Below are 16,059 nucleotides of genomic sequence, written 5' to 3'. Positions count from 1 at the left end.
GGGTGCTCTCCGTTGCCTCTTCCCGTTTGGGGCTTTCAAGGGTCTGGAAGGTGCGTGCTGGGTGTGACCACCCGCCATCTGCCCCCTCTCCTTGGAGGGTCAAGTCAGCCTTGCTCGAAGATGGGTTTCTGGACTTCCTGAGGCAATGGGAAAAGGAGAGTCATTCCCACAGACACAACGACTCCTTCATGAACCTTTCTCCCCCAGCGGGCATGAGGAGGGGGCGTCACGCCCACCAGGTCAAACACGGTCCTCACCTGGGAGGTGGGACCTCTCCCTCCTGCATGTTCTACGCGCTCTCCCGTGGACCCACCCGCAGGACGGCACCCTCAGGCAAGGCCGTGGAGGTGGTCTTGCGTGACTCACCGGAGAGACTTTCGGGAAGTCTCTCCCAGCGCCCTCCGGAAGGAAAACCACACACAAGGTCCCGACCCCCATGGACACCGCAATCCACGCTACGGCGATACTCCCTGTGGCACCCAGGGTTGCATGTGCAAAGAGAAGGATGCTTGCCTCTCCAGAATGTACCTCTCCTACTTGACCCCCAGAGAAACCACCCTCAGAGACAAAGTCAAGGAAAACGTTTCGTTTCTGCTCGACTCGACTGGAAGCTTCCCCACGCAGGACCTGAATGAACCCTTTTCTTTCACGTGGCCTTTACGGGGCCCCCACGCTGAACTCACGTGTCAGCCGTGGCAAATGAGCATTTGCTGTGAAATTCGGGTGAACAAGAAAATTCCTTAGGCTCTGAGGCCCCACGGCGACATGGAGCAGGATGCTGTCACTGCTCCCACACGCCCTCACACCAGTCAGACTCTGGGGTTCGGTTCCTCTGGAAGCAGAACCTCATGTGCTCGGGAACACCGAGAGCCACGCCTTTCCTCAGTCTCTGTTCTCACAATAGTCCTCAACACTAAAGCGTCCTTCACCTGGTGAGTCGAGGCGCATCACCACCTCCATTTCCTCCCTGGCCCACTTCTGTGCCAGCTCGTGGGAGCCCCAGATCGTCCCAACGCACCTGAAACGCCAATGTGCTCCTCCTGTGTGTCAGGAGACGTCCGGAGCGGCGGGTGGCAGGCGGACTGCGGTGGAGGAGACTCAGGCGTGCCCTCGGCGTGCCCGAGGGACGGTCAGTGAGGGACACTTCCTTCCTTGCCGGACTCTTAGACCCGCCCAAGGTCACGTGACCTCTCGGGCACTTTAATCCCATGCAGCCCGTCCCCTTGGTGCTGCTCACGTCTCCACACTAGGAACGAATCCTGGAGGTTTAGCGATTGCTTGCCGTTGTAACTGGTATGCATGTATGTGGAGATAGACGTCTCAGAACACATCTTCACCCTTGGACAAAGAGACTCGTGTGTGCGTGCCTGTTGCATTCGTAAACTGGTGTTTCTCGTGGGTCTCCAGGGAAGCTTGCGGGGCCCCTGGCCTCACGTACGTTCCTGTGGTTGGGGGCCCCCTCGGCGTCCTCCGTGTCCAAGCTTCTCCCTTTCCCAACAGGAGCGGTGTGTCCATGACCTATTTGCAGTGTCCCTTCACTCCACACCCTGCCCTGCCCTCCCCGTCCCCCTTTCTGTCTCTAGGGCGGTGACTGCGCTCGCTGGGACCTTCGGAGCAATGGGATCCTGTGTCCCGTGTCCCCTGGGAACTAGCTGCCTTGGCACTTGGTCTCGTGACCCAAGTCGCTGTTGCTGACAAGTCCCTGTGTTGACGCAGGGGGCTCCCTGTGGCCGACGCCCCTCGTTTGGGGCTCTTTGTTTCTGCCCATCAACTCGGACGTTCTGTTTAGCTTTTGCTGCCATTGGGGCATGTAGGTGTGACTGCCACCACTTCTCCTGGCCTGGCCTGGCTGGCCTCAGCCACGGACACTGTGTCAGGGAGATGTCTTTGGGATCCTGAAGGGCCAGACCCAAGGGACAGGGTGCAACCCCATCGGCGGGGCATTCCTGAGTGTCAGGCGAGCGAGCGCCTTTCTCCCACAGCAGTGCGAAAGCTAGCGGCCCCACTGGCCGAGGTGGAGGGCCTGCATCGGCAGTGCCGTCGGCACCCTGGATGGTTTCCCTCCTTGAACATTGGCCTGTGTTGGGCGTGTTGTGCGCTTTTCATTTGGCCTTTCCTATCTTCTCCGGGAGGCTGCTCCTGTGGCCTCTGTCCACTGCCCTCAAGGCATGGCCCTCCCCCAACCTGGTGCCCTCCAGCCCCGCCTACCACTTCCTTCAGCCTCTGCCTGGCCTCCTCACTCCATGGCACCATACTACGGCCCCACCCCCTTACACGCAGCATCCTTACCCCTGCCACACCCATGCCCACACCCTTTTCCCAATGCTCTCAAACCTCCGTTGGCTTGGCCTCGCTTCCAGGCCGTGGCTCCACGGGGCCAGCCTGGCGCCGGCCACTCTCGGGACCACTCCCCAGGGAGAATCCCCCAGATAGTGGGCGGTGGAGGGGGCGAGCGAGGCCAGGGCACAAGCACACCTTTCCCTGTTCTTCAAATATCCCTTGGCCCCCTCCCTGCTTGGTTTTGTACCCCTCCCTGTTTTTATAGTATTTTTCCTTCCCTTCCCTGATGCTCATCTGTTTTGCACCTTAGAGCCTTCATATGAGTGAAGCCATATGCTAGTTGTCTTTCTCTGACTAATTTCGCTGAGGAGAATACCCTCTACTTCTAGCCACATCGTTGCGAATGGCACCCTGTCTTTCCTTTCGATCGCCGCGTAATGTTCCACTGTATATATATGTGCCACCTCTTCTTTTTCCATTCCATGCATCTATGGCCATTCGGGCTCTTTCCACACTTTGGCTATCGTTGGGAGTGCTGCTAGAAGCTTTTGGGGGCGTTTGCGTGCAGGTGCCCCTTCGAGACAGCACACCCATATCCCTTGGATAAATACCTAGGCGTGCAATCGCTGGCTCATAGGGTCGCTGCGCTTTCAATGTTTTGAGGAACCTCCATACTGTTTTCCAGAGTGGCGGCGCCAGTTTGCCTTCCCACCAGCAGTGCAAGAGAGATCCTGTTGCTCCGCACCCTCGCCAACATCGGTTGTTGCCTGAGTTGTTAATGTTAGCCATTATGACACGTGTGAAGTGGTAGCTCATTGCGATCTGGAGACGGATTTCCCTGATGATGAGTGAGGTTGAGCATTTTTTCATGTGTCAGTCGACCATCTGGATGTCTTCTTGGAGAAGTGTCTATTCATGACTTTTGCCCATTTCTTCACTGGATTCCTTGGTTTTTGGCTGTTGAGTGTGATCAGTTCTTTATCGATTTGTATACGGAGCCTTTCTCCGATGTGTCGCTCGCAAATATCTTCTACCATTGATGATTTAGCTGATTTGTTAGTGTAGCTGATCTGTTTCCTTCACGGTGCAGAAGAGTTTTCTTTTGGTGAGTTCTCAATAGGTCGTTTTTCCTTTTGTTTCCCTTGCCTCCGGAGACGGAGACGTGTTGAGTAAGAAGTTGCTGTGGCCCAGATCACAGAGGCTTTTGCCTGCTTTCTCCTCGAGGGTTTTGATGGCTTCCTGTCTTACGCTTAGGACGTTCCTCCCTTTTGAGTTTCTTTATGTGTACGGTGTAAGAAAGTGGTGCGGGTTCCTTTTTCCGCATGTCGCTGTCCAGTTTTCCCAGCACCACTTGTTGAAGAGACTGGCTTTATTCCATTGGATATTCTTTCCTGCTTTGTCAAGGAATAGTTGGCCATCCATTTGTGGGTGGGTGCGTTTCTGTTCTCTTGAGCTGAGTGTCCGTTTTTGTGCCAGTACCATACTGTCTTGATGATTACAGCTGTGTAATTACAGCTCGACGTCTGCGATTGTGATGCATCCAGCTTTCCTTTCTTTTTCAACAGAGCTTTGGCTCTTCAGGGCCTTTTCTGGGTCCATACAAATTCTAGTATTGTCTGTTCCAGCTCTGTGAGGAGTGCTGGTGTTCTTTGGATAGGTGTTGCTTTGAGTATGTAGATTGCTTTGGGTGGTAGTGACATTTTACCCATATTTCGTCCTCCCAACCAGGAGCGTGGAATATTTTTCCATTGTGTTTTCTGTCTTCTAAAATTTCATGTAGTTTTCAGTGTATCGATTTTTCATCTCTTTGGTTACATTCATTCGTAGGTATTTTGTGATTTTGGGTGCAATTGTCAATGGGACCGATGCTTGATTTTTCTTCCTGTTGCTTCGTCATTGGCGTATGGGAATGCAGCCCGTTTCTGTGCGTTGATTTCACATCCTGCAACTTTGCTGAAGTCATGGATCAGTTCTAGCAGTTTTTGGTGGAATCTTTTGGGTTTTCCTTACAGAGTATCATGTCATCCGCCAAGAGGGAACGTTTGACCTCTCCCGGCCCATTTGGAGGCCTTTGAGTCCTTTGTGTTGTCTGATGGCTGAGGCTAAGGCTTCCAATGCGATGGTGAATAACAGTGGCAAGAGTGGACCTCCCTGTGTGGTCCCTGTCCTTAGGGAGAAAGCTCTCAGGTTTTCCCCATGGGGGATGATACTCGCGTTGGGTCTTTCGCATATGACTTCTATGATCCTTCTAGCCCCACGTCCTTGAGGGTTTGTGTCAAGATAGGATGTTGTATTTTGTCCCATGCTTTCTCCGCATCGATTGAGAGGATCGTGTGGTTCTTGTCCTTTCTTTTCTTAGATGTGATGAATCACATTGACTGTTTTGTGCATATTGAACCAGATCTGCATCCCAGGTAGAGATCCCAGCTGGTCGTGGCGAATCGTTTTTTGGATATATTGTTGGATCCGATCGGCTAATAACTCGTTGAGGAGTTTCGCATCCATGTTCATCAGGGAAATGGGTCCATCGTTCTCCTTTGTCGTGGGGTCTCTGTCTCGATTTGGAATCAAGGAAACGCTGGCTCCGTAGAAAGAGCTTGGAAGTTTTCCTTCCGTTTCTCTCTTTTGGAGCAGCTTCAAGGGAATAGATGTGAACTCTTCTCTAAACGTTTGGGAGAATTCCCCTGGAAAGCCATGTGGCCCTGGACTCTGTATTCTCCTTTTCGTGGGGGTGGGGGGAGGGGGAGAGTTTTGACTCCTAATTCATTTTCTTTACTTGTTTTGGTCTGTTCAAATTTTCTTTCTTCCTGTTTCAGTTTGGGTAGTTTATACGTTTCTTGGGATTTGTCCATTTCTCCCAGATTGCCCATTTTATTGGTGTATAATTGCTCACAACGTTCTCGTAGTACTGTTTGTATTTCTGCTGTGTTGGTTGTGGTCTCTCCTGTTTCGTTCTTGATTTCCTTTATTCGGGTCCTTTCCTTTCTCTTTTTGAGCAAACTGGCTAGGGATTGATCAGTTTTGTGAATTCTTTCAACGAATCAGCTCTGGTTTCATGGATCCGTTCTGGTGTTGTTGCTGTTTGTTTTCTTTTCGTACTTGTTTTTGTGTTTGTGTTTTGTTTTTTTGGTTTCCATAGCATTGATTTCCGCTCTAATCTGCATTATATCCTGTCTCTGCTGGTTTGGGGTTTTCTTTGCTGTTCTTTTTCCAACTCTTTAAGGTGAACGGTTAGATTGTGTCTCTGAGCCGTTTCTTCTTTCTTTCGGAAGGCCTGGATTGCTATAGACTTCCCTCGAATGACCCCCTTTGCTGCGTCCCAGAGCTTTTGGCCTGTGGTGTTACCGTTTTCCTTGGCTTCCGTGGACTGTTTAATTTCCTCTTTAACTTCTCGGTTAGCCCATTCACTCTTAAGTAGGGTGTTCTTTAGTCTCCAAGTATTTGTTCCATGGCCACCTTGTTTCTTGTCGTGATTTCGAGTTTCATAGCATTGTGGTCTGAGAATATGCACGATATGATCTCGATCTTTTTGTCCCTGTTGAGGGCTGATTTGTGTCCCAGTATGTGATCTATTGTGGAGGATGTTCCGTGTGCACTGGAGAAGAAGGTCTATTTGCCTGCTTTAGGATGAAATGTTCTGACTATATCTGTCAAGTCCATCTGGTCCAGTGTGTCATTCAAAACCATTGCTTCCTTGTTGAGTGTCGGTTTAGGTGAGCTGTCCGTTGCTGTAAGTGGGGTGTTGAGGTTCCCTCCTAGTATGGCATCATCCTCAATGAGTGTCTTTATGTGTGTGATGACTTGATGTATGCATTTGGGCGCACCACGTTTGGTGCATAAATGTTCACAATCGTGAGGTCTTCTTGGTGGACAGACCCAATGATTATGATATAACGCCCTTCTACGTGTCTCGTTAGAGTCTTTATTTTAAAGTCTAGATTGTCCGATATGAGTATGGCTACTCCTGCTTTCTTTTGTCAACCATGAGCATGAGAGATGGTGTTCCATCCCCTTGCTTTCAATCTGAAGGCGTCTTTAGATCTAAAGTGGGTCCCTTGTAAGCAGCGTATGGATGACCTTCTTTTCTCACCCATTCTGTTACCCTATGTGTTTCGATTGGAGCATTGAGTCCATTGACGTTTCGAGTGAGTACTGAACGGTATGAAGTTATTGCCATTGTGTTGCTTGTAGAGTTGGAGTTTCTGGGGGTGTTCGCCGATCCTTGCCAGTGTTTTCTGCCTGTGGTCTGTTTTTTCCTTTAAGTCCTTTGCCCCCTGGGAGAGTCTGCCTTCAAATGTCTTGCAGGGCTGGTTGAGTGGTCAGGAACTCCTTTAATTTTTGCTTGGGAAACTTTCCGTCTCTACTTCTATTTGGAATGACAGCTTTGCTGGACAAATACGTTTTGGCCGCATCCTTTCAGGATTCAGTGCGATGAATATATCCTGCCACTCATTTCTGGGCTGCCAGGTTTCTGTGGATAGGTCTGCTGCAAATGTGGTCAGTCGTCCCTTGTAGGGGAAGGACTTTTGTTTCCTTTGCTGCTTTCATGATTCTTTCCTCGCCTGAGTATTTTGTGAAGTCGACTAGGCTCTGCCTTGTGGATGGTTGGACGTTGTTGAATCTAATGGGAGTCTTCTGTGCTTCCTGGATTTTGTGTGTCTTTCCCAGGTTAGGAAAGTTTTCTGCTGTGATGTGCTCACATAACCCTTCTACCCCCTTGTCTCTCTCTCTTCGTCTTCTGGGACCCCTATGATTGTGATGTGATTCCTTTTCAATGAGTCGCTGAGTTCCCGAATTCTTAAACCCCGCTCTTTTGCTTTAGTCTCCCTCTTTCCTTCTGCTTCGTTATTCTCCATTGCTTTGTCCCCTCTATCGCTGGTTCCCTGCTCGGCCTTATCATCCTTGCCGCTGTGGCATCTGTTCCAGATCGCAGCTCGCTTTTAGCATTGTCTATTGCATCCTGGCTAGCTTTTACTTCTTTTATCCCCACAGAAAGGCATTCTCATCTACTTTCGACCCCAGCTGGCATTTTTATCATCGTGATTCTAAATTCTGGTTCAAACGTTCCGCTCGTATCTGTGTTGGTTAAGGGCCTGGCTGTCCTTTCTTCCTGCTCTTTCTGTTGGGGTGAATCCCTTGGCTTCGTCATTTTGGAGGAAGGAAAGGAATGAATAAGATAAAAGAATTCAAAACTTAAAAATGAGAAACAACACACTCACACACACACACAAATCACACAAATGATGCTAGATCCTAGGTGAGTTTTGGTCTGGTTGTTGAAATGGGCTTGAAAGATTAGAGGAAAAAGGGAAAGCACATAAAAAAAGGAAACCGTTTGAACATTTGGAAAAAAGAATACAGTGAAATAGGATAAAATGAAATGAGGGAATTCAAATAGAATTGGACACATTTACAAAAAATTAAACGAATATAGTCGAAAAAAGTTCAAGGAAATTATTTTAAACCATGGGAAATAACAACATATTTTTTCTCTTTCTGTCTTCATGAAAAAGAAAAGAAATGGAAAAGAAAAGAAAAGAGATGGACCCGCGAACAGACTGAAATACAGATTGAAGTTACATTGTTGTCCCCTAGAAGTCAAAGGATGAAGCACTTTGGAGTCCATACACTACCAAGTGGCGGAGACGCTTGGGTTCCTGAAGAGCCAAGTTGGCCCAGTTGGGCGGTGCTAAGTGTCACGGCTGTGTTCTCCACTAGATGGCGCAGCTAGCCTACAAGCGCGGATTGCTGGGGCGCTTGGAGGTGCATATGCGCATGCGCGGGAGCGGAGACCTCGGCGTCGCTCAGGTGCCCAGTCTGTAGTATCTGAACTCGGCTGTCTGCGATCAGCAATCCTACCCCCGTCCTTTGTCTCCGGCTTCTGTCCACTCGCCGCTTTGACACTGTCCGTGGCCCAGCCGTCAGGTTGCCAGGAGACACCTCCCTCCTGGGATTTACCTCCCAGGCGGCTGTGTTTCCCGACCCCTCACTTCTGAGGGCCTGAGCAGGCTGAGACCTGCTCAGATCCTCTGCGTCAGGGTCTCAGCGAGCAGTGGCCGGGTGCCGGCCGCACCCAGGAACGTTGGCAACACCGTGCCGCTGCCGATGCCCAGAGACTGCGGCTGGGTGCCAGCCTGCGCCCGAGAACGTTCACGCGATGGTGGAGCAGCAGCGTTTCGAGGATTACGGAGAATCACCACACACTTCTGGTACCGGGCTTCCCCCTTAACGACCTTGTTCCAGCACCAGCGAATGTGGCTGTTGTCCGGGGTCTGCTGGCACCTCTGGGGTCGGCTGGGGTGGCCACACAGACTCGACCTCGTGTCCTCGCAGCAGGGGAACCGCTTTTCTCCGTGTGGTTCCAGACACCCCTCCTCCACACCCCCAGTCTTCACTCTGCTCTCGGGGATTCGCCCTTCCGACCAGAGCACCGCCAGGTATCAGATGCGGAGTTTCGCACTCTGCCCTCCCCCTGTTTGTACCGTCTTCATGGAATTTAAACCCGCTCCTTCCTCCTTCCTCTCGTTTTGGTTCAGTGCCTGTGGCTCTTTCCACATTTCCACTTTCTCCCCAGCTGCTTTTGGCCGGGGGAGGGGAGGGCGAGGGGATTGCTTTCCCCATATTCTGCCCCTGTCTCCTCCGTCCTCTCTCTGCAGGCAAAAACAGCTCCCTGCCCTCTGTGGCTTCTCTCTTCCCCAGTTCACCTCTCTGCGCCGCGTCCCCACTGAGTTCTGGGGTTCAGGTTGGGCAACCTGTGGCGTGAATCCTCAGATCAGTTTTCGAGGTGTGCAGGATGCTTTTGTGTTGATGTGGCTGCATTTTATGGATGCAAGACGCAAAAAAAACTTCCATGCTCTTCTGCCATCTTGGCCCCTCCCCCCACACTGCCTTTTCTGGATCGTCATGAATACGCTTACGAATTGCAGGGTGACAGCTCTGAATTAAGCTTTCCGTGACAAATCCAGATTAGGCTGGCTGGATTTGGCGAGACCAAATAACGCTGTTCCTATTGCCGTGATTGCTCCCACATCACCGCACGTGAGGCCACCTCCTGGTTTTCCCCTATGCAATCTTCTTTGCTCATTGTCAACAGTTTTTAAAATTGAATGTCTTGACTTAACTGGATTTATGTTTTGAAAGAGAAGTTCCTGGAATGTCTGGAAAATAGATCGTCACCAGTGGCCCGAGCAGCTCAAGGTTGTCAATTGTAGCTCAGAGTCCAGGGTCCGGCACGGCCAAAGTTAAGTCACAAGGAGGGAATCCTAGACCCACCAGACCTTCTGTAATTGTTCATGGTCGCCTTGATGCCCCACGAAATGCTCAGGCTGCAGTGCGAGGCACGGAGACTCCGACCTGCCAGCCTGAGCAAGTGCCCAATGCCAGGTCCTCCTGGGAGTCTAGGCAATGCCCGTGCTGGCCAGCGGCGCCCCCTGCTGGACAGAGAGCAGTGTGGCAAGACTCCCTCTTGTGACCTCCCCCACGGATTGCAGAGCCAGGGGTGTGGACTTCATCATGTGTGGGTGGAACACGTGACACACGGCCACCCAGGAAGAGCTGGTCATAGGCATCTGGGGAGCTGACTGGATGCTTATGGAGGCCGTCTTGAGATCCAGATCAAATATTGTCCGTGTGTGCGTGTGTGTGTGTGTGTGTGTGTGTGAGTGATATACAGGTTTTAATCCAGGAAGAGAAAGTTGGATCCCAAAATTTCTACAGGATGACCTAGCGTGGTTATTTTCTGTGGCTTTTCCCTTGGTGGCTCAGTTGCACATACACTGTTTGCATTTTACCCACGATTCTGCCCACTTTAGAATCAAATCCACAGGAAAGATAGATGTCACGTGTGCATGTCTTTTGAGCGCTAACATCCAGCTAGCCCTGTCGAACTCTTTCACTGCGAAAGTGCCATGTCATCACTCATCTGTGGAATGAAAAACAAAACAGAAGAACCTAGGGCAAGCGAAGAATAAATAACATGAGATAAACTCACAGCGGGAGGCAAGCCATAGGAGACTCTTCAAAAAATTTTGTTTTCTCTTTATCTGAGAGAGAGAGAGAGAGAGAGAGCGCATGACCAGGGGAGTGGCGGAGAGAGGCATGCACACAGAATCCAGAGCAGGCTCCAGGCTCTGAGCTGTCATCAGAGCGCCGGACACGGGGCTTGAAGTCTCAAACCCTGAGATCATGAGCTGACTGAATGAGAGTCCGAACCGGCTGAGACACCCACGTGCCCCAGGAGAACCCTTCAGTGTAGAGAAGAAAGTGAGGGTTGCTAGAGGGGAGGAGTGGGTGGGCTCCATTTGCAACGGGCGTTATGGAGGGCCCCTGTGGGAGTTAGCAGTGGGTGTTTCATGTAAGGGACGAAGCCCTACATTCTACCCCTGAAACCAAGACTACACTCACTGTTAACTCAATTTGATTTAAATTTGGAAAGTGGAGGGGGGACTGGGTGCCTCAGTCGGTTGAGTGTCCAACCTCAGCTCAGGTCAGGATCTCATGGTTCGTGGGGTTGAGCTCCACGTTGGGCTCTGTGCTGACAGCTCAGAGCCTGGAGCTGCTTTGGGTTCTGTGTCTCTCACTCTCTCCCCCTCCCATGCTCACACTCTGTCTCTGTTCTGTGTGTGTGTCCCTCTCTGTTTATTTAAACATTTTACTTCATGTTTAAAACGTGAAAACAACAGACCAATAAATTTTAAAAGTAGATTAAGAAAAAGTGTTTTTCCTCTATCGGCTATGATATTTGAACACCCAGAATTCAATATGATTTCCTGTACAAAATTCACATACTGACATGAGTTGCCACTACGTGTGATGTGTATGTTTAATGCAGACTGTAAACCACCACCACCACCACCACCACAACAACAGCAACAACAGGCTTTACCCTGTCAGTGCCATTGGCAAACGACCAGAGATCTCCTATATGGCCCCCCTCCCCTAGGGGGAATTGAAGGATCATGCACTAACTCCCATTCAACGGTGTATTTAGTGAGTCTCGCTCCTAAGAAATACAGGTGTGACTGAGAGCATCCATCCATACCCTGACCTGAAATACCACATTGTTGCCTCGGTGTCCACGTGAGACTGATTTTCTGAGGTGTACAACCGAGGACCAAGATTGCAATGCAACTGAGCAGAAATCCCTGAGCCTCCTCCCTTGTGGAGGAGACTGTCCGATGGGGGGATGGTGGTCAACTCTGCGGAACAAGGTAGAGCTGCTTGGTGGCTCAGCAAGAAGAGGTGGAAGAAGGTTCCTTTCCCCCATTTGCTCTGCAGCCTCATGGGAGGGGGATTGTTCAGGGAACCTCATCTAATGAACATGGGCCAGGAAGGCTCCACCCACCCGTCTCCAGAGACATAAGCATTTAGTTGCTCCTTGCCATTGCCAGGCAATTAGCCAACGTTCACATGAACATGTGGAGACTTTACAAAATATATTATGTATACGAGGAAACACTTTGCACAGTTATGAATTAGTGTTTCCTTCTGCTCCTCTCCTTCCGACACAAGACATTCCTGAAAAGGCTGTCTGCTCCCACGTAGAGCTAGAGTTCTTCCAGTTTCCTGGTCATTTGCCACTCCTCCGTGTGGAAGCACTGAGATTGTTTCAAACTCCTTCCCCTGCCGGCGCATGTTTGGATATCACCGAGAGTCCCCACACGCACATGTTTGGGCACATGTCCTTTACCAATACACAGAGAGTAGGGAATGGGATGATGGGACCGTGAGTCCCAGGCATTTTCACAAGGACTCCCGGTGCTCTGCCTTGTTTCCACCTTCATGCCTCATTGGCCACTTCCTCTGACCCTTTCAGGCTCTGAGAGTGCCCGATGATCCTCGGTGCTGACGGAGGGGAGAAGCCTTCCAAATACCCAGCATAATCCACACCTCTCCAGTAACATCATTGCAGCCAGCCAGCCTTAAAGCTCAGGATTCTCCAGGTCAACTGGAACGCCATACCCCACGAATACAGCCAGATTCATGGTCCCTCCGCATGTCCCGATCACACCCACCTACAACACACAAAACGTGGCCTACAAGGGACTGTGAGTGAGTGAGTGAGTGAGTGAGTAGTGAGTGTGCACGTGGGCAGGCATGTATCTCAAAGCCTGTAGTGGGATCCCTGGACTGCTTCCTGAGACCTCTGTCCCTTCTTGTTCTTCCTCGTGGTAGCTCTGGCTCTGCCGGTGAGACAAGGGACTCGGTTAATGGCCATTGCCCTCTGAGGTGGGATGTCCCTGGCTGAACTGTTGAGCCGGTGGATGTTTGGTTCACGGTGATCCTTTCCCATCTCGTCTCTGTATTTGGACTGGTGAATTAGGACTGCGTCGGGGGGAAGAGCAAATTCTAGTTTCCTGAGGTTGAGTTCAGACTTGGGACGGTGGCTTTCTTGGAGCAATCTCCACTGGTCTAACGTGATTGCTGGCAGTGGTGTCTCTTCCCCGTGATCCTCCAATTGTGGCACCTCGATGTTGGGGTCGGTTTCAGGCCCCCCTTGGGCCGCAGCCGTGCCTGCGTGGTCAGCCTGGAGGGATGTGGATTCCCCAGCACCTGGCTCACTCGCACGGTCTCTTTCCGATTCACTCTTCTGGACGTAAAAGAGGACATAGGCGTGTTGGCTCAGGGCAGACGTCGCGTCACTGGCGGTCACCTTCGCATCATCCATCTTGTACCACTGGCCGTTCCCAGCTTTGATGTAACAGAAGTAATGTCCGCTGTGACAATTCCAGCCCGCGTGCACCAGCACGGCATAGAGCACATAAGTCAGCGACCCCCCGTTCTGCCCAGACACGTAGCGTCGCATGTCAAGGCGCTCAGGATATTGCACTTCCTTAGCCAGTTTGCTGCCCGTGACATGGCAGAATCGTTTCAATACCAGCATCAGGACCTTGGAGCAAGTGTGCAAAGTCAACGTCTTGGAAGCAGGTACCTTGTCGAGACAAGTACTACAGCGATAGGCATTTTCACCATCCAACTGTTCGGGCTTCACCAAGTGTTGCAAAGCTTGGCTCACACTCTGAGCTGCCCTGATGTCCAGGCTAATGTCCAGGTAAGGGTCCAAAGTGCTGGAGACACCCTGGCAGTGGAGACACTGGATTTGAGACCTCCAGTACCCCCCAAAGATTTGCCGGATGAGGGTGGCGTCCTGAGCCTGAGGCTCTGAAGCCTTGTCCTCACGCAAACACGCTTGCTGCATAGCATCCAGAGTGAACATCAGAAACTCATGGGCATCCTCCTGCCTGTGTGTGTGGAAGGCCGCGAGCAGTTTTGGCGGAGGCCGGATCACGTCTCCCGGACGGCAGAGGGCCCGGGTCACGTGAGCCTGCAGAGCACACAGCACGCAGAATGGCTGCCTCCCACAGCTTCGCGAGTGCTCCTGGGACAGCATGTAGCTGGCGAGGGGTGGTGTGTAGGTCAGACACTGCAGGGCCGCATTCGCATAGCACGTGTTCCCCAGGTTCTGCAGGCCAGCCCCAACCGCAGAAGGTCTCCTCCAACTCACAGGTTTCTCTGCGGGGGGCAGACCTGTCGACGTGGGAGCCCAACCGTTAGGCAGGTCGCAGGGTGTGTGCGATGACGGTGCCGGCTTCTCAGGCAGAGTGGGTCCTCCGTGGCCTTCAGCACCACCCGTATTTGATCCGCTAGGTTTGAGGTTTGGAAAGACATGGAACTGAGTCTCCTCTCGGCAGTGGGAAGAGGGCGTCTCCATGTCTCCTGAAACGTGGAGCCTCACGTTGCAGAGCGATGCTTCTCTCAGGAGGCCAGTCTCAGAATGATGGCTGTGGCCCTCTCCTCAGCCCTCGTAAAGCTCGCCCCACCCACCTGACTAGGACCACGTCATCCAATCAGCTACCAGCTGCAGTTGGATGAAGGGTCTTAGGGTGTGGTCACTCTTCTGCAGACAGACGACTCAGCCCAGCCTTCCTCCTGCCCCTCCCTCCTCAAGAGGCACACACACACACGTTTCACCACTTTCTCCACCTCCCTCATTTCCATTGCTCCCTCTCTGGACACACGGACTTGAGCATTTCCAACCTAGAGGGAATCCTTTTTTGAGTATCCACTTTGCTCTTAGATAACACAAAGTGTCGAGGAATGACGGCCATGAATTTTTTAGGCTATGGAGATCATTGCACCAATTGAGCTCTGGTATCATGTAGGAGCACCTCCTCTCCGTCAGCCAGAATGTACGTGACACCAGCAAATTATTCTGGAATGATTACTGTCCATGGATTTGATTCTAACACTCCTGAACTGTCTCCATGGGATCTGTGTATACAACTATCATGAAGGTCCTTTGCAACATGTCTGTCTCCCAAGGGGTGGCCGAGAAATTGTCCCAAGAAATATCCTTTGCCTGGTTTCGGGCTTTGTAAATGCTTTCTTCATTTTGTAGCTCCCTTCCCAATAGGAGAACAAATCCTAAACCCATCATTTGCCAAATTGTCACTGGTATTACTAGCAAATCACATAGCAAGGTAGGTATAGGTTCCCGTGGTTCAGGACATGTTTGTTGTGGATTTGTGACGTTTATAGACGGTTTGACATTGGAATTTAGACATGCATGGACCGATGTCCCCTCGTGGAAACCGTGGCTTTAATGTGTCAGTATCTCTAGACCAGATTTCAGAACTGACCAGGTCTGCCGACATTGTGATTTCTTCTCTAATGTTTGTTTGTTTTTCACTTTTAACATGTTAATTGATTTATTTTGAGAGAGACAGAGAGAGACAGAGAGAGACAGAGAGAGGCAGAGAGCGAGAGAGAGCGCTCATGTGGACAAGCCAGGGAGAGACAGAGAGAGAGGGAGAGAGGATCCTCAATGAAACAGTCACCTCCTCGGGGTCACCGAGTGGGAGGAAAAGGCTGCGAGCACGTGAGGTGTCTCCCTCAGGTGAGGGGAAGGAAAGGGGCAAGGGGCCAAGGAGGACACCCAATGGGATGCACAAAAGGAGTCTTCAGACTCTTGTGACCACAGCCTCAAGACACGGCCCTCTCCCTGCCTGGTGCCCGCCAGCCCCACCCACGGCTTCCGTCAGCCTCTGCCTGGCCTCACTGCATGGGACCGGACCACGGCCCCACCCTTACCCGCAGCATCCTTACCCCTGCCACACCCATGCCCACACCTCATCCCAATGCTCTCCGCCCTCAGTTGGCCCGGCCTCACGTCCAGGCCGTGCTCCACCGGGCCAGCCTGGCGCCTGCCACTCTCAGGACCACACCCCAAGGAGAATCTACCAGAGAGTGGGCAGAGGAGGGGGGCGAGCCAGGCCAGGGCACAAGCACACCTTTCCCTGTTCTTCAAATATCCGTTGGCAGGCGCCAAGTTTGGACCTGTTTCTGCAAGGAATCATCTCTCCCTTTGGTTGTCATCTCCTCCTAGAAAACCGGTTGTGTTTTCACTGGACGGTGTTAGCTGCTAGGAACTCTCACGTGACTGGTCTGAGCAAAGCAAGTTGCCCTATTGAACGTAGTGACTTGAGCCAGTCCATTCCAGACCTTCCTGGAGCAAAAAGCTGACCCCTGTCCCAAGACGAGACACCTGCTCCTGTCTGAGTGCCTGGCCCCGACAAGTCCATTCTCCCCGGGTCTGGAGCCCGCCCGTCTTCAGACTCCACGAACACCCCCTTGCTTCTGTCGCCTCAGCCCCGGCCACCTGCCACGTGGGCAAAGAGGCCTGCAGAATTGCTTCCAAAGAACCCTTTGACCACCTAATTCTCTGTCCTCTCTCATCAATCGCTCATCACTCTATGTGTCTATCTCCTAACTCTCGTGTCT

At 51.6% G+C, this 16,059-nt stretch overlaps 1 protein-coding gene across 1 annotated transcript; it reads right to left on the bottom strand.

Annotated features, from left to right (window-relative positions):
- Positions 1 to 12,382: 12,382 nt before the first annotated feature.
- LOC124520777 (ubiquitin carboxyl-terminal hydrolase 17-like protein 6) lies at positions 12,383 to 13,990 on the bottom strand. Its single transcript, XM_047091848.1, has one exon. It carries the CDS (start codon positions 13,988 to 13,990, stop codon positions 12,383 to 12,385), a length of 1,608 nt encoding a protein of 535 aa, XP_046947804.1.
- Between the last annotated feature and the right edge of the window lie 2,069 nt (positions 13,991 to 16,059).

This window comes from Lynx rufus, unplaced genomic scaffold (assembly GCF_022079265.1).
Source record: "Lynx rufus isolate CCGP_SWC_20201006 ecotype Redwood Valley unplaced genomic scaffold, mLynRuf1.p SCAF_3, whole genome shotgun sequence".
NCBI lineage: Eukaryota > Metazoa > Chordata > Mammalia > Carnivora > Felidae > Lynx > Lynx rufus.
Note: the sequence above shows the minus strand (reverse complement) of the source record. Positions and strands in the feature narration are given on the sequence as shown.

Bases quoted from the DNA above. Each gene is read 5' to 3' on its own strand.
- LOC124520777 (XM_047091848.1), bottom strand. From the start codon at position 13,990: ATGGAGACGCCCTCTTCCCACTGCCGAGAGGAGACTCAGTTCCATGTC.